Genomic DNA, 21,587 nt, shown 5'->3' with positions numbered 1-21,587 from the left:
CCTACCTCTTCTGACTGGTGGCTGGAGACAGATAGATCCTTTATTACAACGCTCTGCCGTTATTAGAAGATAAAAGATAAGAGAGCAGAAAAGAGCAAGAAAGCAATTCAAAACCGATACTCTCACAGAGCATTTCCCTCACTAATAGTTTACAGATGCCTATACCATTTTTAACAAATGACAACCCAATAATACCTCTTAAAGCATAGCTACAGCACCCTTAGAGATATCATGATATTTCGACTTTCCCTTTGCTTTGTTGTATATGACGTATGCTTTTATATGTTTTGCGTCTGCTAGACTACAACAGCTCGTTTGCCCTCAAACTTTTCTTCCGTAATAGTGTGACGTCAGACTGCAGTGGAAGTGCAGAAGTCGCGCCTCGCAATGTTAACAACTTCTCGGGGGGAGTGAATTTAGAGACGCTCGCACGGGCAAAGCGTTCGACAAAGCGCAACAGAGTGGGTGTGCTGACCAATCACAGCAGACTGGGCTACTCGGGAGGGGGGCCTTAAGGCAACAGGGGTGTTAAACAGAACTTTTTTGAAAGACGCTGAAACAGTGTGAGAATAATAAGGGATATTTCTAACATACAGTCATTTTACACTATTCTAGTAGTACCCCCAAATGCAATTATTAACCCCAAAAAGCATGATATTGGATCTTTAACTAGAAGCATCGTGCTCACCACACGTTGTCCACCCAGCATGACCGAGCCGTCGGGCATCATGGGCAGGTAGGAGGAGTTGAGGTTGGGCATTATCCGGACGTCCCTCACGCTCACCTCTTCCTGGGAGGACTCGTTGAGCACTGAGACCCCCCATGACAACACACAGCAGGGTTACAGAGGGACGGGGAAAGCACACGGGTCCTACTGAACCTACAGCCACACGTTCACCTCACATGATCACAGTGAGGACAAAGTGTGGAATGAAGGTGAATGAATGAGTGGAATGAATCTTTGCTGTATACAGGGAGTGGGTTATCCTAGCGATTGTAGGTGCTTTGCACTTGGTTCTAAGAACTCCTTACTGTACCGACAGTGAAATATTGTTGTTTCTCTTTCTTCTGACAAATGTACTTATTGTAAGTCGCTTTGGACACAAGCGCCTGCTAAATGCACTAAACATAAATGCAATGTAAATGTAACAGAAAGGTCAGGAGGGGTCTCTGAAGAGGCTGACGGCAGAACCGAGTGTAGAGGACGGCTGCTTATGTGAGAATAGTGTCTATTAGATAAGTAAATCCCCCATTTATTTTTTTTAAAGTCCTTATTTTTGCCATCATTAGTTTAACGGTTATTCTTCTTGTTATTTGTTTCAACTTAAAGTTGACATTGTGCTCCACTTATCTTACACAGGCATAATGTAATGCATGAAGTACCTCATTTCCGCCAAGGGTGGCTTTGACCTATTGGTGCACTTTCTGTCCGGTGAAATCGACACATGTTTTAGACCGGAGCAGTGGCGGGGGGGGGGGGGGGGGGGGGGGTAATATTCACAGGTCTGTTTGAAAAACGTCAAGAGTTAACTGGGCTTTACTATTTTGAGGGTGAATGGAACCGTGTGTTGAATCTTGCGTAAACACACGTGGATGTGCGTGGGTGGATGTGAGTGCATGGGGAGGATAGATGTTGGGGTGCGTGTATGCGTGTGTGTTTGGGGAAGGATGTGTGTGTATGGGGGTGCATGTGTGTCAGGTTGGATGTGTGTGTGTGTGTGTGTGTGTGTGTGTGTGTGTGTGTGTGTGTGTGTGTGTGTGTGTGTGTGTGTGTGTGTGTGTGTCACCCTGTGCTTTAAAGGTGTTGAGGTCGTGTCTGAAGGTGTGTGTGTGGGGACCCGCTGCTGGAGGATGCTCAGGTAGCCCTGCTCCTCCACCTCTGCATTCTCTGCTTCCTTCTTCCACACTGTAACCATCACCTGCTCACACACACATCCACCACACACACACACATCCACCCCTCACACACATCCACCCCCCCCCCCACACACACACAGACACAGGCAGGGCCGTAGCACCAAATTCTGGGCCCTGTATACAAGAGGTACTGATGCCCCCCCCCCCCCCCCAAATTCCCCCTACCAGCCCCCTGCGCAGAATTATTGACGGGGAAGGGGGGAAACGTAGCCTAGCGGCAATTGGCCACTGACGCAGTGTGCGACTCCCACCGCTAGGGGGTAGTAGAAAATCCTAAAGCAATATATATATAGATCATTTATTCCCATAGGCCCCCCTCTGCCTTGGACCGCCCCTCAACTGTCCACCTTATACCCGCACTCCGACGGCCCTGCACACAGGTGCAAGATAGGGCCCCAAGAGTCTTTTTAAGGAGGATATTCAGAGTAAACATACAGTACACCCATTTGTAGGATTTATTTTCGAAATGCAATCTCCATGTAGTATATATTATGTGTGGTATATAGTTTCTTACAAGGTGGACTGCTACCCTTTTGGTAGGGATGAGCTTGAGGACCAAGATCTAGACGCATTGAAACACTAAAGATAAAGAAGGAAAATTATGGTATGAGTTCAGTTGAATGGTAGCTGTTCATGATGGTTTGGGTGGTATGACGAATGAAATAAAAACACCAGGTGTTGAATGAAATGTGTATATTTACAACTGAATCGTCAGTTGACAAGAGGAACAGACAGTTCTCCATTCAGCATTTGTTCTGCTTTCATTCACTTGTTTTTATATGATCAGACATTTGTCTAAAAATGATATAACAACACTATTGAATGCTGCACAAAGTACAATACTTTAACCTCCTATTGGCATAACATGTCAATTATGTTATGTTGCCAGTAAGGTGGTGGCAGCTCTCATGGACAGTACACGAGAGCTTCGGAGAGTCAACTCCAGCTTAATAATACATCTGGTAACACAAGCACGTCGTTCAACATGTATGTTACCCTCAATACTTTCTGAAAGACATCAAAGGTTGTAAAAGGCGGCCATTTAAACCCTCAGCTCACCTTCAGAAATCCTACAAAATCTCACAAAATAAAGTTAAGCAGTTCTCTATAATGATTGTTTATTAATAAATAAAGTATAATATAAATAAATATATAAATAATAATACAAGTAAATACATGATTCAATTAATTAATAAAAAAAATCTTATCTCATGCCTCTTGTTGCTGAATGTTCAACATTGATTTGGCTGTTTCAATCTATCCATAGTGTTTCATGATTAGTGGATAATAGTGTTTTACTAATTAGTGGATGACAGTGTTCTACTAATTAGTGGATCACAGTGTTCTACTAATTAGTGGATCACAGCATTCTACTAATTAGTGGATCACAGTGTTCTACTAATTAGTGGATCACAGCGTTCTACTAATTAGTGGATCACAGTGTTCTACTAATTAGTGGATGTCTTCTGGGTTGGGGCCGATCAAGACACCTTCTACAAAATGTGTTCTCAGAGCCTCCTCATGTCCTAGGGATGTCTGGGTTCAGGGGGGACCAGCGTTAGGAACAGGTCAATCTCCTGAGCTCACTTGATGGTTCTCCTTCCTGCTGGTGAGCAGCAGCTTGGAAAGGGTAGCCCACACTTTCTCTGTGTCTGAGTTGCTGAGTTGCGATGTAGATTCCAATACAGTAAGAAGCAGAGGAAACATCCTACCTAGGTGCCAGGTTAGGGCAAGCTTCAAGGAAGCGTGGGAAGGCTACTCGGTCGGTGGAGGATATCCCCTGAGACCATGCGGCACAAGGAATTTGTCTTTTAAATTATCACAATTATCACGTCAAGGCATGATTACATATTTGTCTATCGAACATGTTAGGTTATTGTTGCTTCATTATTTCAAGAGAACTGTATATGAACAGCTAGCATAGGGACTTGGACCTTCAGTAAATAGACACAAACGGCCAAAGTGAATTTTTGGGTTGTCAGGTGCTGCTAATCTGCAGCCTCATTCAAGTACTTTCACAAAGTAGCTCCCTAACAAGGACTTTCCCTTTATAGGTCCTGAGGTTATAGGAAGCCTCCTCACCATTGAGACACAGCCTTTGTCTTTAGTGAAGGACTGTCCTGTTGGACAGTCCATAGTTAAGGACTGTGCTCTTGAACATTATCTAGTTAAGGACTGTCCCGTTGGACAGTCTTTAGTTAAGGACTGTTCTGTTTAACAACGCTTTGCTGAATCCCTAGATGTCATCTCCTGTTCTCTTGTGTTAAACCAACTCAATATGACCTTTTGTCTATTTTCCCCACCTAGCAGTTACTTGTGTACACTTTGTACTTGATGATATGTATTCTGCTATTTTGCCTTCGGTCCCTCAATCTACTTCCTGTTTAACTCCTGTTTCCCCGTCTCTCTCTCTCTCGCTCCAGCGCTCTCCTCCTCCCCCCGTCCGTCTCTCAGCAGATGGGCTCCAGCACCAGGACCTTGCACTCTCTCTTGGCGATCTTGTCCAGGGAGAGCAGCGCCTTGTCTGGGGGGGGCAGGTACAGCGGTCTCCCCACGGGGGAGCCCACAGGAGGGGTTATAGCGCGCCGCTCCATGGCACTGCCCGTCCTGCACACAAGAACACGCACACAGACACGCACCCACACAGACACATGCACACAGGCACGTGCACACAGAGACGCACACACAGGGATAGACGAGAGGCAGTATTTTTATATATTTTAGAGCAAAAAACAAGAACTGCATGTTGCACCAGAAACCCTTATGATGACACCCTGATTGTATGTGTGAAATCCAACTTTTAGTTGGGATTTCTGTATGAACTGAACTTTAAATGAACTTTAAATGAAAATATATAATCAGAAACTTAACTGATTCTTGTAATTTACTGTCGTGGAAAAATGTATCCCAATGATAATATAAAATGATATATCGTACAAATGATATAACCCTGTTAACATTGTAACTTATTTTAAAGGCCTTTACATGAATTGCACCTAGAGATAGCTCCCTTTCTCCATCCAATTGAAAAGTGTAAAGTTAGTTAGAATTCGAATAGCCGCTGTAGCCGGCCATTCGCCTGACTTCTTTGTTGTATTGATTTCTTATTCCTAAAACCTTAAAATAATATACAACCGTTGTCTCATTAAAGATGCTATGTAAATCCCTCTGTCTCTTTCCCATGATCAGGCTTTATCAAACCACACTCGTGTCGTGTGTCCTAAAATGAATTCATTTTCATTATTTCCCTTCCTCCTCACCAGTAAGAAGTGCTTTGAATGCAACTCTGTTAAGTAACGAATATTTTTAGATGTTGACATGTTTCAACATGATAAAATTAGGCTGAAGAAAGGAGAAGCAGAGAGTTCCTTCTTTGTCTTTCTGTATCTAACTATCTGTCGTTCTCTGCCAAACATGGGTAAGAATTAGAAGACTTGACAGATTAACAGTTTCACCAGACTGGTACACCACCAGGAAAAGTATTTACAAATCTTCACCAAACATTCAAAGAACTTCTGATGAAAGCGGACGTTTTACTCTATTGGTCTGTGGTGGAACCCGACTGCAGTGGGTCTCTAACATCCAACCCTGTCTCGTCAAAATTACGTTCCCAGAGAACTATTCGGCATTCTCAATTACGTTTGTCATAAAACGTATTTTGTCCGCGATTACGTTTTATTGAACGTATTGCAAATACGTTCGTCCTCAGCCTATTTTTTGCCATTTATTAACCTCTAGGATTATGTTTGGTTGAAACGTATCCCAGATAGGTTAAATGTCAACGTATAGCACATTATTGTCATTAAGGCATATCTCCCTTTCAGGGAACGTTTCATTTAACGTATTTTGTCTGAAAAAAACGTATCTTGGCTGTGGATACGTGTTATTGAACATATCGCAAATACGTTCGTTGTCAACCTATTTTTTGCCATTCATTTACCTCTAGGATTATGTTTGGTTGAAACGCATTCCAAATATGTTAAATGTCAACGTATAGCACATTATTGTCATTAAGGCATATTTCCCTTTCGGGAAACGTTTAATTTAACGTTATTTTGTCCCTGATTACGTCTTATTGAACATATTGCAAATAGGTTCGTTCTCAACATTTTTGTTGTTATTTATTTAAGCTACCTCTTGGATTACAGGCTACATTTAATTGAAACGTATCCTTAATAGGCTACGTTAAATTTCGATAACACATTATTGTCAGCATATAGGCATAGGTCTACCTCTCGGGGAAGCGTACGTTTGATTGTAATGTTAATAGTCCAACGTTATATCAACATGTCACAAGAGGAGAAATTAGCTGCTGACGGGGTAACTGTAGGAGCGGGGGTTGCTTGGTTGATTTCTTTATCTAGGGCTATAGCTGTGGTCAAAGCGGGAAGTGTGCGTTGTCTGGGCGGCTGCCTGAACTGAGCTGCAGGAAATTATGTTCACACGTTTCTTCATTCATTCATGAAGGCTATACCGGTGAACGGTGACGTCAGACTCACGCCCACCTACAAACCAATCAATGTCCAGTATCAGCCTGTCCTCTCGGAAAATACGACCACGTTGGTTTGTTCCGCCACAGATTACGACCCATTGGAATTTATCCAAAACGAGCGAACGAGGCCCTCTACATGTGCGGGCAACCCTTTCTCATCAAAATTACGTTCCCAGAGAACTATTCGGCATTCTCAATTACGTTTGTCTAAAAAACGTATTTTGTCCGTGATTACGTTTTATTGAACATATTGTAATGACCTCGCAGGTGACATAACGATGTCGAGTCATTAGTAATTGAAGGAACTTTTAATGGACCAAAACCAGGTCACTGAAACCCGTAACCAACGGCAGAAATCCCACCCAAAACAAACCCCGGTTACCCCGGCAACCCCCAACACGGTCTCACTCACGTGCAGGCCCCCACCCTCGTGTTCTTCCAAGGCCCTCCCCCAGCTGACCTAATGATTCGCCCTCACACTGATTGACAAGAAGAACATTACAATACATGCACACACAGAACAACTGGCATAACGGACAACGAAATACAATGCAACACATAACACAAAAACAATTTAATTGCCCCAGGGTCGCTACAATATCGTAAACACGAATTCGTTCTCAGCCTATTTTTGCCATTTATTTACCGTGTTACTATGGCAGAATAAAGAATAAATTCATGCATTATCATTCAACTTGAACATGTGTTTTTACAGTATAGAGTGGTGGAGAGGGATGACGTATCGACAATAATGAACACACGAACAATGTTAATAGAACAACACGCAACCACATAACATCCCGAACCCATTAACCCCACTTAATCCTAACAACAAAACAAGTTAACAAAAGCCCCATTTGTCAACTGAGAACCCCAATTCCCAGAATCCCCCGCGGCTCCGGAACACGGCGTAGCTCATATTAATCTTTATTATCTGAATGGGAAATGCAATATTTTAGGACAGATACACCATTAAACGCGTTTCTAATGACATTTCTAGCGAGAAATGTACATTTTCCTTACATAATCTTCAGTCAGTGAATGTGTATGATCTTTATTAATCTTTATTATCTGAATGGGAAATGCAATATTTTAGGACCGATTCACCGTTAAACGTGTTTCTAATAACATTTCTAGCGAGAAATATACTTTTTACTTGCATAATCTTCAGTCAGTGATTGTGTCTGATCTTTAGTTTTATAGTTATTAGGATTTGATCGGCTCGCTCGCATGTTTCAACGACGTCAGGTTGCTTTCGCTAAACTAGCAGCTCACGTGCTTCCTGCGTTTGTGTTATTAAACTGTTACTTTATGTAACTTTTAATGATATCATCTTGTTAGAAACACGTATATCTGCCCAGTCGCCAAAAGCATACCTACGTTGACAGTGTACGTTTCGTGAACACTGGATTACGTCGCATTTCAACATAAAATAGCGTGTTATACACACACACACACGCACGCACACGCACAGACACACACACACACAAGCACATACAAGCACACACACGCACGCACAGACACACGGTCACAGACACACACACACACACACACACGCACACGGTGCATTTCGCTGCTAAAACAACAACAAAAAAATATTCCCTCAAATAGTATTACTTTCAAAACGTTGGCCAAAATGGCCAATAATATCATTTTTTATTTGGGATGCTTCTAGGACATTTTGGGTGGATTTTGAACGGTATGTGGGGGGCACGTTTTTTGCAGGACCTGGCAACCCTGCGCTGTTGCCCGAGATCTGGATCCACCCCGGCGTGGTGCCGTCTCCTTTTGACCTTTTGACCCCAGACTTCTGGGGGAATAGCTGAATCAATTCATTAGTCAATCAGAAGCATGTAAATATCTTCACGGTGGCGTAAGAGGACGAACAAGGTGTCCTTCAACATCTACGCTTCCAGGCGATTGCAACGGTGCCACACATGAGCATATTCGAACATGTTTAATGGTAGTAATTAGCTGTACATAAGTACATAAGACAGAGGTTAGTTTCTAGGCCCCATTTTTTGCGGGATGGAGGTGTACATTTGTGGCTTAATGTGTGTAGACAGCGCTGACCTGTGGCCACCTCTTTGAAGTCTGGGGTCAAAAGGTCAAAAGGAGCCGGCACCACGCCGCTTATGAGATAACAAAAAGTGAATCTGTATTTCTCTCATTACATTTTGTCATTATTGAAGAGAGGCCTGATTCTCAGATATGCATATTGGACTGTTAGGGTATAGGTCTGGGAAGAACTTCAGGCCAAAATCTTGCAAGCGAGCCGCTGGGTGCAGGTGCAACGAGATGGAGCACTTGCTGAGCCTGGACTTTCATAATCTTCGCTCTGTGAATGTAAAGGATGTTTGGTCGGATGTTACGACGAAGAATCATAATGTGAATGGGAATATTCTATAAATCTCTTGATATCATCTTTCGTCTCAACACTTCTGCTGCAGCCACTTAAAGTCTCACTCCGAGAACCTTCAAATATGAATCAATCCATTAGAAGTATGAAAATATCTTCCCGGTGGTGCAACAGAGCAAACAAGGTGTCCTTTGACATCTACGTTTCGAGACGATTGCAACAGTGCCACACATGATCATATTCGAATATGTTTCGGGGTAGTAATTAGCTGTCGATTTTGGAGGCCTTTATCAATAATGACCAGCTATAGATTTGCTTCCCGATGGAGATTTTTGACAAATTACATGTTAATTAGCATCTACACGTTAAGCTGAGTCCAATGAGATCAAGCTCGGCCTCTTGCTACACCGAGATCATGTCCTAGACCTAGGTGTACCATGTAAAATACATGTTACCATTAGCTAGAGTGTCGTTCTTGGTGTCATTGGACTCAGCTCAACGTGTAGATGCTAAATAACATGTCATTTGTGACTAATCTTTATCGGGAAGCAAATCAATAGCTGCTCAGTATTGATTAAGGCCTCCAATTTCGACAGCTAATTACTACCATTAAACATGTTCGAATATGCTCATGTGTGGCACCGTTGCAATCGCCTGGAAGCGTAGATGTTGAAGGACACCTTGTTCGTCCTCTTACGCCACCGTGAAGATATTTACATGCTTCTGATTGACTAATGAATTGATTCAGCTATTCCCCCAGAAGTCTGGGGTCAAAAGGTCAAAAGGAGACGGCACCACGCCGGGGTGGATCCAGATCTCGGGCAACAGCGCAGGGTTGCCAGGTCCTGCAAAAAACGTGCCCCCCACATACCGTTCAAAATCCACCCAAAATGTCCTAGAACCATCCCAAATAAAAAATGATATTATTGGCCATTTTGGCCAACGTTTTGAAAGTAATACTATTTGAGGGAATATTTTTTTGTTGTTGTTTTAGCAGCGAAATGCACCGTGTGCGTGTGTGTGTGTGTGTGTGTGTCTGTGACTGTGTGTCTGTGCGTGCGTGTGTGTGCTTGTATGTGCTTGTGTGTGTGTGTGTCTGTGCGTGTGCGTGCGTGTGTGTGTGTGTATAACACGCTATTTTATGTTGAAATGCGACGTAATCCAGTGTTCACGAAACGTACACTGTCAACGTAGGTATGCTTTTGGCGACTGGGCAGATATACGTGTTTCTAACAAGATGATATCATTAAAAGTTACATAAAGTAACAGTTTAATAACACAAACGCAGGAAGCACGTGAGCTGCTAGTTTAGCGAAAGCAACCTGACGTCGTTGAAACATGCGAGCGAGCCGATCAAATCCTAATAACTATAAAACTAAAGATCAGACACAATCACTGACTGAAGATTATGCAAGTAAAAAGTATATTTCTCGCTAGAAATGTTATTAGAAACACGTTTAACGGTGAATCGGTCCTAAAATATTGCATTTCCCATTCAGATAATAAAGATTAATAAAGATCATACACATTCACTGACTGAAGATTATGTAAGGAAAATGTACATTTCTCGCTAGAAATGTCATTAGAAACGCGTTTAATGGTGTATCTGTCCTAAAATATTGCATTTCCCATTCAGATAATAAAGATTAATATGAGCTACGCCGTGTTCCGGAGCCGCGGGGGATTCTGGGAATTGGGGTTCTCAGTTGACAAATGGGGCTTTTGTTAACTTGTTTTGTTGTTAGGATTAAGTGGGGTTAATGGGTTCGGGATGTTATGTGGTTGCGTGTTGTTCTATTAACATTGTTCGTGTGTTCATTATTGTCGATACGTCATCCCTCTCCACCACTCTATACTGTAAAAACACATGTTCAAGTTGAATGATAATGCATGAATTTATTCTTTATTCTGCCATAGTAACACGGTAAATAAATGGCAAAAATAGGCTGAGAACGAATTCGTGTTTACGATATTGTAGCGACCCTGGGGCAATTAAATTGTTTTTGTGTTATGTGTTGCATTGTATTTCGTTGTCCGTTATGCCAGTTGTTCTGTGTGTGCATGTATTGTAATGTTCTTCTTGTCAATCAGTGTGAGGGCGAATCATTAGGTCAGCTGGGGGAGGGCCTTGGAAGAACACGAGGGTGGGGGCCTGCACGTGAGTGAGACCGTGTTGGGGGTTGCCGGGGTAACCGGGGTTTGTTTTGGGTGGGATTTCTGCCGTTGGTTACGGGTTTCAGTGACCTGGTTTTGGTCCATTAAAAGTTCCTTCAATTACTAATGACTCGACATCGTTATGTCACCTGCGAGGTCATTACAATATGTTCAATAAAACGTAATCACGGACAAAATACGTTTTTTAGACAAACGTAATTGAGAATGCCGAATAGTTCTCTGGGAACGTAATTTTGATGAGAAAGGGTTGCCCGCACATGTAGAGGGCCTCGTTCGCTCGTTTTGGATAAATTCCAATGGGTCGTAATCTGTGGCGGAACAAACCAACGTGGTCGTATTTTCCGAGAGGACAGGCTGATACTGGACATTGATTGGTTTGTAGGTGGGCGTGAGTCTGACGTCACCGTTCACCGGTATAGCCTTCATGAATGAATGAAGAAACGTGTGAACATAATTTCCTGCAGCTCAGTTCAGGCAGCCGCCCAGACAACGCACACTTCCCGCTTTGACCACAGCTATAGCCCTAGATAAAGAAATCAACCAAGCAACCCCCGCTCCTACAGTTACCCCGTCAGCAGCTAATTTCTCCTCTTGTGACATGTTGATATAACGTTGGACTATTAACATTACAATCAAACGTACGCTTCCCCGAGAGGTAGACCTATGCCTATATGCTGACAATAATGTGTTATCGAAATTTAACGTAGCCTATTAAGGATACGTTTCAATTAAATGTAGCCTGTAATCCAAGAGGTAGCTTAAATAAATAACAACAAAAATGTTGAGAACGAACCTATTTGCAATATGTTCAATAAGACGTAATCAGGGACAAAATAACGTTAAATTAAACGTTTCCCGAAAGGGAAATATGCCTTAATGACAATAATGTGCTATACGTTGACATTTAACATATTTGGAATGCGTTTCAACCAAACATAATCCTAGAGGTTAATAAATGGCAAAACAATAGGCTGACAACGAACGTATTTGCGATATGTTCAATAAAACGTATTCACGGCCAAGATACATTTTTCAGACAAAATACGTTAAATGAAACGTTCCCTGAAAGGAAGATATGCCTTAATGACAATAATGTGCTATACGTTGACATTTAACCTATCTGGGATACGTTTCAACCAAACATAATCCTAGAGGTTAATGAATGGCAAAAAATAGGCTGAGGACGAACGTATTTGCAATACGTTCAATAAAACGTAATCGCGGACAAAATACGTTTTATGACAAACGTAATTGAGAATGCCGAATAGTTCTATGGGAACGTAATTTTGACGAGACAGGGTTGCTAACATCAGACATCAGTGGACCGCTTTAGCCAGAGGTCCAGAACCTGATAGAGGTCAGGAACCTGACAGAGGTCCAGAACCAGAGGTCTAGAAGCAGAGGCCCACAACCTGACAGAGGTCCAGAAGCAGAGGTCTAGAACCTGAGGTCCAGAACCAGAGGTCCAGAACCAAAGGCCCAGAAACCAACAGAGGTCCAGAACCTGACATTGGTCCAGAACCCCGACAGGACACACGCACACACGGACACAGACACACGCACACAGAAACACGCACACACGAACACAGACACACGCACACAGAAACACAGACACACGCACACGGACACAGACACACGCACACAGAAACACAGACACACGCACACGGACACAGACACACGCACACTGAAACACAGACACACGCACACGGACACAGACACACGCACACAGAAACACAGACACACGCACACGGACACAGACACACGCACACAGAAACACAGACACACGCACACGGACACAGACACACGCACACAGAAACACAGACACACGCACACGGACACGGACACAGACACACGCACACAGAAACACAGACACACGCACACGGACACAGACACACGCACACAGACACACGCACGCGGACACAGACACACGCAGACAGAAACACGCACACACGAACGTAGGTGCGTGGTGTCTGCATGCGTGTCTATTTGCGTATGCACGCACACGCAAACAGACACGCACGCACACACCCACACACACAGGAATAGAAACACAGAATAGCAGCATTTTAATATCGTTTAGAGAAATGACCAATAACTGCATGTTGCACCAGGAACCCTTATGATCATACCTTGATTGTATATGTGATATGATTCTATGTTGAGTGAAAGAGGAACTTGCTAACACGCGAGATACGGGAAGAGCCAACATGATATCACATCTTTTTCTTTCTTTCTTGGTATCTCTGGACACAGATTTCATTCGTTCCCATTAAAAATATGAAAAAATATAATTGACTTCCACTTCCAAATTGTTTCACCTCAGTTATTAGCTTTGGCTTTGGAAATAGCAGTTTGCTTCATACTTGATGGAATTCAACTACTACATCTCCCATGTCTCTTTGTAATCTAACACTCTCACAGGGTTGTGTAGTCTAGTCGGAGACGTGGGAAACCATCAGACTGTGTAAACCTCAACAGAACAATAGAAACGCTCACTGGCTTGTTCCACATGAACTTCTTGTACCTCAGAGAACTAGAAATAACGTCTGATTATTTCAATGTTAGGAGGAATTGGGATGCTAGGACATATGGGACGACTGAGAAGAAGATAAACTGAGACAGAAGCTGAGAGATCCCTCAGTTAGATCTAAGATGGCTGAAGTCTGTCGTGTCACTCTCCTTTCTGCTAGTGCAGACTGCGGCTGCACTAGCAGAAACAAAATAAGCGGTCTGGAAACGTGAAAAGTCAAAGACAGCTCAATCCAAAGCATGCGGAGTAGGTTTGGGGTCGGCTCCCTGAATATCCGGGACAGTTGCCGGGTTTACACCAATGATAACAACATTCACCCACCATCGTTATTAGGAAATGCAATTACCTCATCAACACACGGTTCCTCTTTCTACGGGTTAAAAGGAGCTTAAAAAAAAGAAATACCACAGAGTGACAGAGACAGTGAAAGGACATAGGCATGGCTGATTTCAACTGGTATGTACTGTCATTTAGTAGTTTGTGTTGTGTTGTTGTGTCGGTACAAGCTCCAGATCCGACTTACATTTATAAAAGAGTTGGTGATTCAGTGACCCTGCAGTGTAACAACGTGATCATTGGCTACCAACGATGCTCCTCGGTCACATGGATCTACAGCAGAGACGGATCGGGGTCAATCGAGTTAGTGGCTAAAGGAGGTTTGAGACAAGATCTCAGTGGATCCAAAGCCTCAAGACTGAGTTTGCAGCCTGACTGTTTTCTGAATATCAGCAATATTACCGTTGGAGACGCTGGACACTACACTTGTCGGCAGTACGATTCAAATGGAAACCAACATGGAGAGGATGAAACCATTAATCTCTCTGTTCTCTCTGGGATCACTCAGGGGGACGACTTCAAGTGTTCTGTACACGGAGCATGTAGGGGTGTCAGTCTGAGATGGTCAGACCAGGAGACAAGCGACCAGATGAGTGAGCAGGAGACGCGGGGGCAATGTGTTGCCCGTCGGCCGAACACACAACCCCTCGACAGCGCAGGGCTCCGCTGCCTCCTGATGAAAGACGGCGTAGAAAAGACATCAGTTGACTTTGCTTCAAAGGATCAGAACATTCACAGAAAAACTAACATCACCTCCGGGGCCCCTGGGGGTACGGGCCCCTCTACCTCTAAGGATCACTTCATCTACCTGGCTGTAGCGGTGGGTACAGTGCTACTGGTTCTGATTGTTGCTGTTCTGGTACTCAGACGCAAGAAGAGCACAGGAAACAAGCAGAGCCCCCCAATGTGTGCAGAAGACCCCGACACGATGGGGTCCCCGGGGCAGGGGGAGCCCACCCAACGCCTGTCCTATGACCAGGGTGAGCCGGACGGGGGTCTGCTCTACGCCTCCATTGAACACAGGACTGGTAGTGGGAAGGCCCGGCCCCCCAGTGTGGAGGAGGGGGGCGGTGAGGGGGATGACACAGTCACCTATTCCACCGTTTCAAAGCCCCCCGCTAACCTCCCTGAGCATTCATGCAGGTAAACAAAATCCAAAGCAGCTTGTGATGTTTGAGCGTTGTGTTACTGGTGGTCTGTGGATTGTTTTATGGCTCACAGGATATCAGAGAAAGAATAATAACTTCCTGTAGAAGAGTTTTAAGAAAGGTTTTCAAAAAAGTTGCACATTGCTAAATATGAATAAAATCATATAACCAATGGATTATGGTTTAAAGATCTTGACTAGAATTAAAAATGTATAAATTCAAATTAAATCAGAAGTGGAAGTTTAATTGTAAATACTTCCTTATCCCAAAAGCTGTGAATAGATAATTCTGTTTGATGTAAAGAGTATCATATTAATATTTCTAGCCATGCAAAACAGAAGCCTGACATTACGTTATAGTTCTTGTTTTTGTTGTTGCAAATGAACAGTCATCTTCAAGTCTTGCTATTCCAACTTTTAGTTGGGATTTCTGTATGAACTTACAAAAAATTATATAATCCGAAACTCTTAATAATACAAAATGATATATCGTACAAATTATATAACCTTGTTAACATTGTTACTTTGTTGTATACGGGAATGGGTTCACCTAGCAATTGTTAGTGCTTTGCACTTGGTTCTATGAACTTCCTTCCTGTACCGTCAGTTATATATTGTTTCACCTTTTGACAAATGTTCTACTCATTGTAAGTCACTTTGGATAAAAAAGTCTGCTAAATGCCCTAAATATAAATGTGAATGTTGCTTTTTTAAAAGGCCTTTGTTTAAATTGCACGTATAGATAGCTTAATTTCTCTATCGAATTGAAAAGTTTAAAGTTAGTTAGTATTCGAATAGCCCTGGCATTCTCCTGACTTCTTTATTGTGTTGATTTCTTATTCCTCAAACCTTATAATAATATCCAACTGTTGTCTCATTAAAGATGCTATGTCAATCGCTGTGTGTGTCTTTGCAATGATCATGCTTTATCAAAACACACTTGTGTGTGTCCTAAAACAAATTCATTTTCATCACTTCCCTTCCTCCTCACCAGTAAGAAGTGCTTCGGCTGCAACTCTGTTAACTAACGATTAATTTTAGATTAATAACATGTTTCCAACTTGATGAAATGAGGCCGAAGAAAGGAGAAGCAGAGATTTCCTTCGATGTCTTCCTTTATCTAACTATCGCTCTTTCTCTGCCGAAAATGGGTAGGAATTAGAAGACTTATTTACAGTTTCACCACACTGGTACATCACCAGTATTTACAAAGTATTAGTATTTACAAATCTTCATGAAACATTCAAAGAACTTCTGATGAAAGAGGACCGCTTTAGCCAGAGGCCCAGAACTCTGAGAGGTTCAGAACCCGACAGAGGGTCTGAACTCTGAGAGGTTCGGAACCCGACAGAGGCAAAGAACTCTGAGAGGTTCAGAACCCGACAGACCTCGAGGTCTAAGGCCGTCTCCACAAACTATCTGAGGTACTAAAGGAGGAGACTGTGTTTTTCATTCCCAATGAAACGATTCAACAGTAGCAATGCTCAGAAGCCCCATCTAGTAAAACAGAAGCTAAGTGGCTAATCCCCCTAGCCCCCGGGGGGGGGGCAGTGATATACCTCCAGCCAGGACGCCGTACCTCATGATGTGTGAGCGGGACGGCTGCTGGTGGGAGAAGGACTGCGAGCGGCCCAGGCTGGCCTGGTGGCGGTCCAGCAGGTCCCTCACCGCCGGGCTGGAGGGGCTGTTCTTCTCTAGAGCCGGGAGGATGGACACACCGTCAGATATACAGCGCCTCCACCCAAAGGGCCTGCAAGAGGAACAACAGTCTGAGGCGCTCCAAGGTCCCGTCAGCCCGCAGCTGTCTGCGCTTCGACCGCGGTCTGAAGCCCCACGAAGACTGAGCCGAGGAGTCCGCTGACGTGTGTAAAAGAGATGGCTTCTTTGACCAGAGAGCAGGGAGGAGAGGGAGTGTTGACGTTCCCAATTCCATCTGGGTTTCATCCTCAGCATTAATGCTCAGTGAACTCTGAGTGGTCGATCCATCCGTCACACGCTTTCTTCCCCATGTCGAAGTAAACTGGAAACACTAGCGAGTCAGGTTTGCTGTTGCAGATGTTAATCTGCCTTATTGCTTTAGATCTGCCTTATTATACGCGTGGAATATCTTTACCGATATACATGTGGTACACTGAAAGGGCGTCCGCATATTCTTAACATCCCCACGCCATAATAAGACATATTAAGGGTTAAAAACATCATCAGTACGAGACATAACCAATATTTTGTGTCTGATGGCAGATTGTTTAAGACAGCCGACTTAAAGGTGATGTATGTAAGATTGAAGAGCTGTCGTTTGAGGGTCATTTGTTAGACATAGCCATCCTCAGGGCCGTCGTAAAGGGGTGAAAGGTGATGACGATTCTAGGGGCCCACAGCCCAGGGGGGGCCCACAAAAAAAAAAAAAAATTAACTACCAGCCCATAGTACTTGGCCCCCCCCGTCAACAATTGCTCCTTCCACCCCCCCCCCCCGTCAACAATTGCTCCTTCCACCCCCCCCCCCCCCCCCCCTCGTCAACAGTTGCTCCTTCCCCCCCCGCCCCCACGTCAACAATTCAGCGCAGGGGGGCCCATCAGTACCTCTTGTATAGGGGCCCAGGATTTGGTGCAACGGCCCTGGCCATCCTTCAGTTGTTAGTGAGTGAAATGATTTTGTTTCAAATTAGTGTGTCTGCGTCCGTATGAGCCAATAAAGAACATAGAACGCTCCCAGCTTTCTGACTAATCAGGGCATCTCTTCCATGATTGGATCAGGGAATGCATCTAGCTTGTCAATTGTGTATCCCCCCAAGAGGGGGGGGGGGGAGTTACATTTGCCCCACATTTGCCCCGCACTACATTTGCACAATCGAGGAAGCTACCCCTGCCATCTTTTCCCTCCAGCCAGCCACTGGGAGTGACTATATATGCACATCTAATCAGTATATTCCACATGCTAGCTCAAATATTCAGAGCAGAAGCTCAGATGATTGGTTCTCACGTGAGAGTGGGCGGGCATCAGGGGGCGGGTTGGTCACTGAGGCGGTGAACTGCAGCTTCAGCTTCATGTGCTGACTCAGCTGAGGAGGAAGGGGTGACAGAGAACCACATTAGGTCACATTCGAGAATGGAAAAGAAACTCGTCTATATTAAATATGAGAAACAGTCTATTCCATAGAACCGCACACTCCACATATAATAGTCTCCACATACAAACTGTACTATGGGAATATGTGAACATGTTAATTATTCTCACTGCTCAATTTCTAACTTTACTTTTCTATACACTCCAAATGTACATGTGATTTGTATTTCTGAGTGATCATGGGATACATTTACCATAGGTTTAAATAAAGAATTATTTTGCCTAAATTATTGAAATATGTACAGAAAAATCAATAAAGGACTACATTCTGTGTAACATACACGTGTTACTAGTTTACAGATTCTGCCGCTAATGAGATGAAACTTGTTTGCCTGGCTGACTCCAGGTTGACCCCTAAAGCTTTAGACCTCTCTATACCTGGCTCAGCTCACCAGGAGAGGAAGAGACAGGGAGGGCTTCATGAGCCTCCTTCATTCTTTCTCTCACTTAACTTAAACTTAATATGTTGAGGTTAACTAGATAATACTACAGTTAGAGGCAAACACTGCCTGCCTTATGATCGTATTCCACAATCACACACACAGTGGTGTGACAGTCTGAGAAAGTTGAATACATGCTTACTGTCTGAGTAGAAGTGATTGTTATTGTGCTCATGCATGTCTCAGCTTTATGCTAACTCATATGTGGTGGAGGCTTTTTCTCTTTGATTATACTTTCTTTGATGTTACTTTACTCAAGATTGTGTTGGTTTGCAGACAATCTCTCATAAGTACATGTGGGTTATTATGTTTTATATCTGTTCATTTTTTAAGGTGACAAGTGGATTTCAATCAAAGAGTACCTCACTGCTGTTCATGTGATGTAACTGTATTGTGTAAGAGGTCAATTCTAGCGAGGTGTAATCTACTGAGAATACGGAGAAGGAGCGATGCAACGGCTGTTCTGATTGGTCCGTGCATGTATGAGGGATCCACACATTTTGGGTACATAAAATGAAGCCTGTTCCCAGATCAGGAGTTTCTTGGTCTTTCAAACTCAGTCTTTCTCGCTCTCTCATATCTGTGAAGGTGTTTATCCAGGACGTGGCCTCTGGCAGCGGGAGGTTAGGTACCTCGTACAGGCCGGGCTTGAGGATCTGGAAGGCCACGGTGAAGGACAGGGTGCTGCCCCGGCGGCAGTGGCCCAGGTTACTCAGGGGGGTGTGGCACACCACGGCGCTCAGGTCCGCATCACAGTGACCCCGGCCTGAGCGGACGGGAGCAGGAGGGTCACAGGTCACTCATCTGACCTGACGGCATCGGTCGTCTAATGTAGCATGTCGTGTTCAGTAACGTCAACACATTCCATCCAGTACAAGCTAATCCTACCCAATCTCACGACATCTAATCTGATCAGGACTAGTCTAGTATCAATCATCTATAAATCAATCAGAATGTTGCTCTTTGTCCACCGTACCGTCCGGTGTCCAGACCAGTCTCACGGCGAGGAAGTCCTGCAGGTTGTTGAGCAGGACGTACTTGACCCTGAAGTGCTCCTTCACCCTGACGGAGCTCGGGCAGCTGGCCGTCATCACGAAGCGAGGGCGGTCCAGGCGGAGGCTGGGTAACCTGGCAACCAGAAGCTTGTTTAAAAAAAACAGGAATATACTTAAATTGAGAGTTTGAGCCATCGATGTGGCTTGAATAGTGGAGCGACCGAAAGACACAAAAATAAAATCTGTGATGTAAATATATAACAATAATGCTCACTAAACAGATTTCATTTTCGAACATGAAGATACTGTCCCTCGTGTATGTATTTAGAACTATTTCGAAAACCATCACTGATACGTTACAACAGATAAATATCAAATCTAGTCGGATTACAACGTTATGGTCATTACAGTCAATCAAGTGTAAAAGAGAGCTCCGTTCCTATTGGGGGACTGGGGGCCACATGCCTGTAGTGGGTGTAGATACAGTTGGTGAAAGGCATCTTGGCCGTGGACCACTGCAGCACAGCGACCAGGGGAACCTCAAGCCCCTGTGAATCCATCCAGGCCAACAGAGACGGTGAACATCAACACACAGTAAGACTCTCTCTCTCTCTCTCTCTCTCTCTCTCTCTCTCTCTCTCTCTCTCTCTCTCTCTCTCTCTCTCTCTCTCTCTCTCTCTCTCTCTCTCTCTCTCTCTCTCTCTCTCTCTCTCTCTCCACATGTGCAGACACAGACACAATCCCACCTCTTTGGAGTCATCCTGTGGACAGTCGTTGAGGTGCAGCTGAAACAGGAAGTCGTGTTCCTCCAGAGTGCTGAGCATGCTGGGTGAACTGGAGGTGGCGCTCTCCATCTTGCAGAAGGAGGCCATGCCTACCTCTTCTGACTGGTGGCTGGAGACAGATAGATCCTTTATTAGAACGCTCTGCCATTATTAGAAGATAGAAGATAAGAGAGCAGAAAAGAGCAAGAAAGCAATTCAAAACCGATACTCTCACAGAGCATTTCCCTCACTAATAGCTTACAGATGGCTATACCATTTTTAACAAATGACACTCCAATAATACCTCTTAAAGCGTAGCTACAGCACCCTTAAAGGGGTGATATCATGCTATTTCGACTTTCCCTTTGCTTTAGACTTAGACTGTTGTATATGACGTATGCTTTTATATATTTTGCGTCTGCTAGATTACAACAGCTCGTTTGCCCTCAAACAATACTTCCGCAATAGTGTGATGTCAGACTGCAGTGGAAGTGCAGCCTGGCAATGTTAACAACTTCTCGGGGGAGTGAATTTAGAGGCGCACGGGGCAAAGCGCAACAGAGAGTTTTAAAGACGAATAAGGGGTATTTCTAACATACAGTCATGTAACACTATTCTAGTAGTACCCCCAAATGCAATTATTAACCCAAAAAGCATGATTTTGGATCTTTAACTAGAAGCATCGTGCTCACCACACGTTGTCCACCAGCATGACCGAGCCGTCGGGCATCATGGGCAGGTAGGAGGAGTTGAGGTTGGGCATTATCCGGACGTCTCTCACGCTCACCTCCTCCTGGGAGGACTCGTTGAGCACTGAGACCCCCCATGACAACACACAGCAGGGTTACAGAGGGACGGGGAAAGCACACAGGTCCTACTGAACCTACAGCCACACGTTCACCTCACATGATCACAGTGAGGACAACGTGTGGAATGAAGGTGAATGAATGAGTGGAATGAATCTTTGCTGTATACAGGGAGTGGGTTATCCTAGCGATTGTAGGTGCTTTGCACTTGGTTCTAAGAACTCCTTACTGTACCGATTGTGATATATTGTTGTTTCTCTTTCTTCTGACAAATGTACTTATTGTAAGTCACTTTGGACACAAGCGCCTGCTAATTGCGCTAAACATAAATGTAATGTAAATGTGACGGAAAGGTCAGAAGGATCCTAGAGGGACTCTGAAGAGGCTGACGGCAGAACAGAGTGTAGAGGACGGCTGCTTACCCTTCAGCACGGTCAGGTGCTTCCCCGAGACGGTCATCTGCTTACAGCGCAGGTCGGACGAGGCAGGGTCAGGGTGGT

At 44.1% G+C, this 21,587-nt stretch overlaps 3 protein-coding genes across 3 annotated transcripts in view; 2 read left to right on the top strand and 1 right to left on the bottom strand.

Annotated features, from left to right (window-relative positions):
• The window catches only part of LOC132460870 (uncharacterized), a 22,346-nt gene extending 6,495 nt beyond the window's left edge, over positions 1-15,851 (top strand). The window contains exon 2 of the mRNA XM_060055820.1: positions 15,158-15,851. The gene's annotated coding sequence lies outside the window, so the exon portion shown is untranslated. The remainder of the gene's footprint in view (positions 1-15,157) is intronic.
• On the bottom strand, positions 2,596-21,587 carry LOC132460874 (trafficking protein particle complex subunit 14-like). Its single transcript, XM_060055825.1, has 9 exons — positions 21,510-21,587; positions 20,974-21,094; positions 20,264-20,411; positions 19,983-20,065; positions 19,499-19,650; positions 19,155-19,288; positions 17,939-18,017; positions 16,536-16,650; positions 2,596-4,524 (listed from the first exon to the last, which is right to left on the bottom strand). The coding sequence occupies exons 1-9, from the start codon at positions 21,544-21,546 to the stop codon at positions 4,368-4,370; spliced, it is 1,026 nt and encodes a 341-aa protein (XP_059911808.1). The 5' UTR covers positions 21,547-21,587; the 3' UTR covers positions 2,596-4,367.
• LOC132460873 (uncharacterized) lies at positions 13,610-15,851 on the top strand. Its single transcript, XM_060055824.1, has one exon. The coding sequence runs from the start codon at positions 13,913-13,915 to the stop codon at positions 14,954-14,956; it is 1,044 nt and encodes a 347-aa protein (XP_059911807.1). The 5' UTR covers positions 13,610-13,912; the 3' UTR covers positions 14,957-15,851.

This window comes from Gadus macrocephalus, chromosome 7 (assembly GCF_031168955.1).
Source record: "Gadus macrocephalus chromosome 7, ASM3116895v1".
NCBI lineage: Eukaryota > Metazoa > Chordata > Actinopteri > Gadiformes > Gadidae > Gadus > Gadus macrocephalus.
Note: the sequence above shows the minus strand (reverse complement) of the source record. Positions and strands in the feature narration are given on the sequence as shown.

Coding starts and splice junctions, on each gene's coding strand:
- LOC132460874 (XM_060055825.1), bottom strand. CDS start 21,546: ATGACCGTCTCGGGGAAGCACCTGACCGTGCTGAAGG. Junction 21,095..21,509: donor GCACCTGACCGTGCTGAAGG/GTAAGCAGCCGT, acceptor GGGGGGTCTCAG/TGCTCAACGAGTCCTCCCAG. Junction 19,651..19,982: donor TGTATCTACACCCACTACAG/GCATGTGGCCCC, acceptor TCTGGTTGCCAG/GTTACCCAGCCTCCGCCTGG.
- LOC132460873 (XM_060055824.1), top strand. CDS start 13,913: ATGGCTGATTTCAACTGGTATGTACTGTCATTTAGTAGTTTGTGTTGT.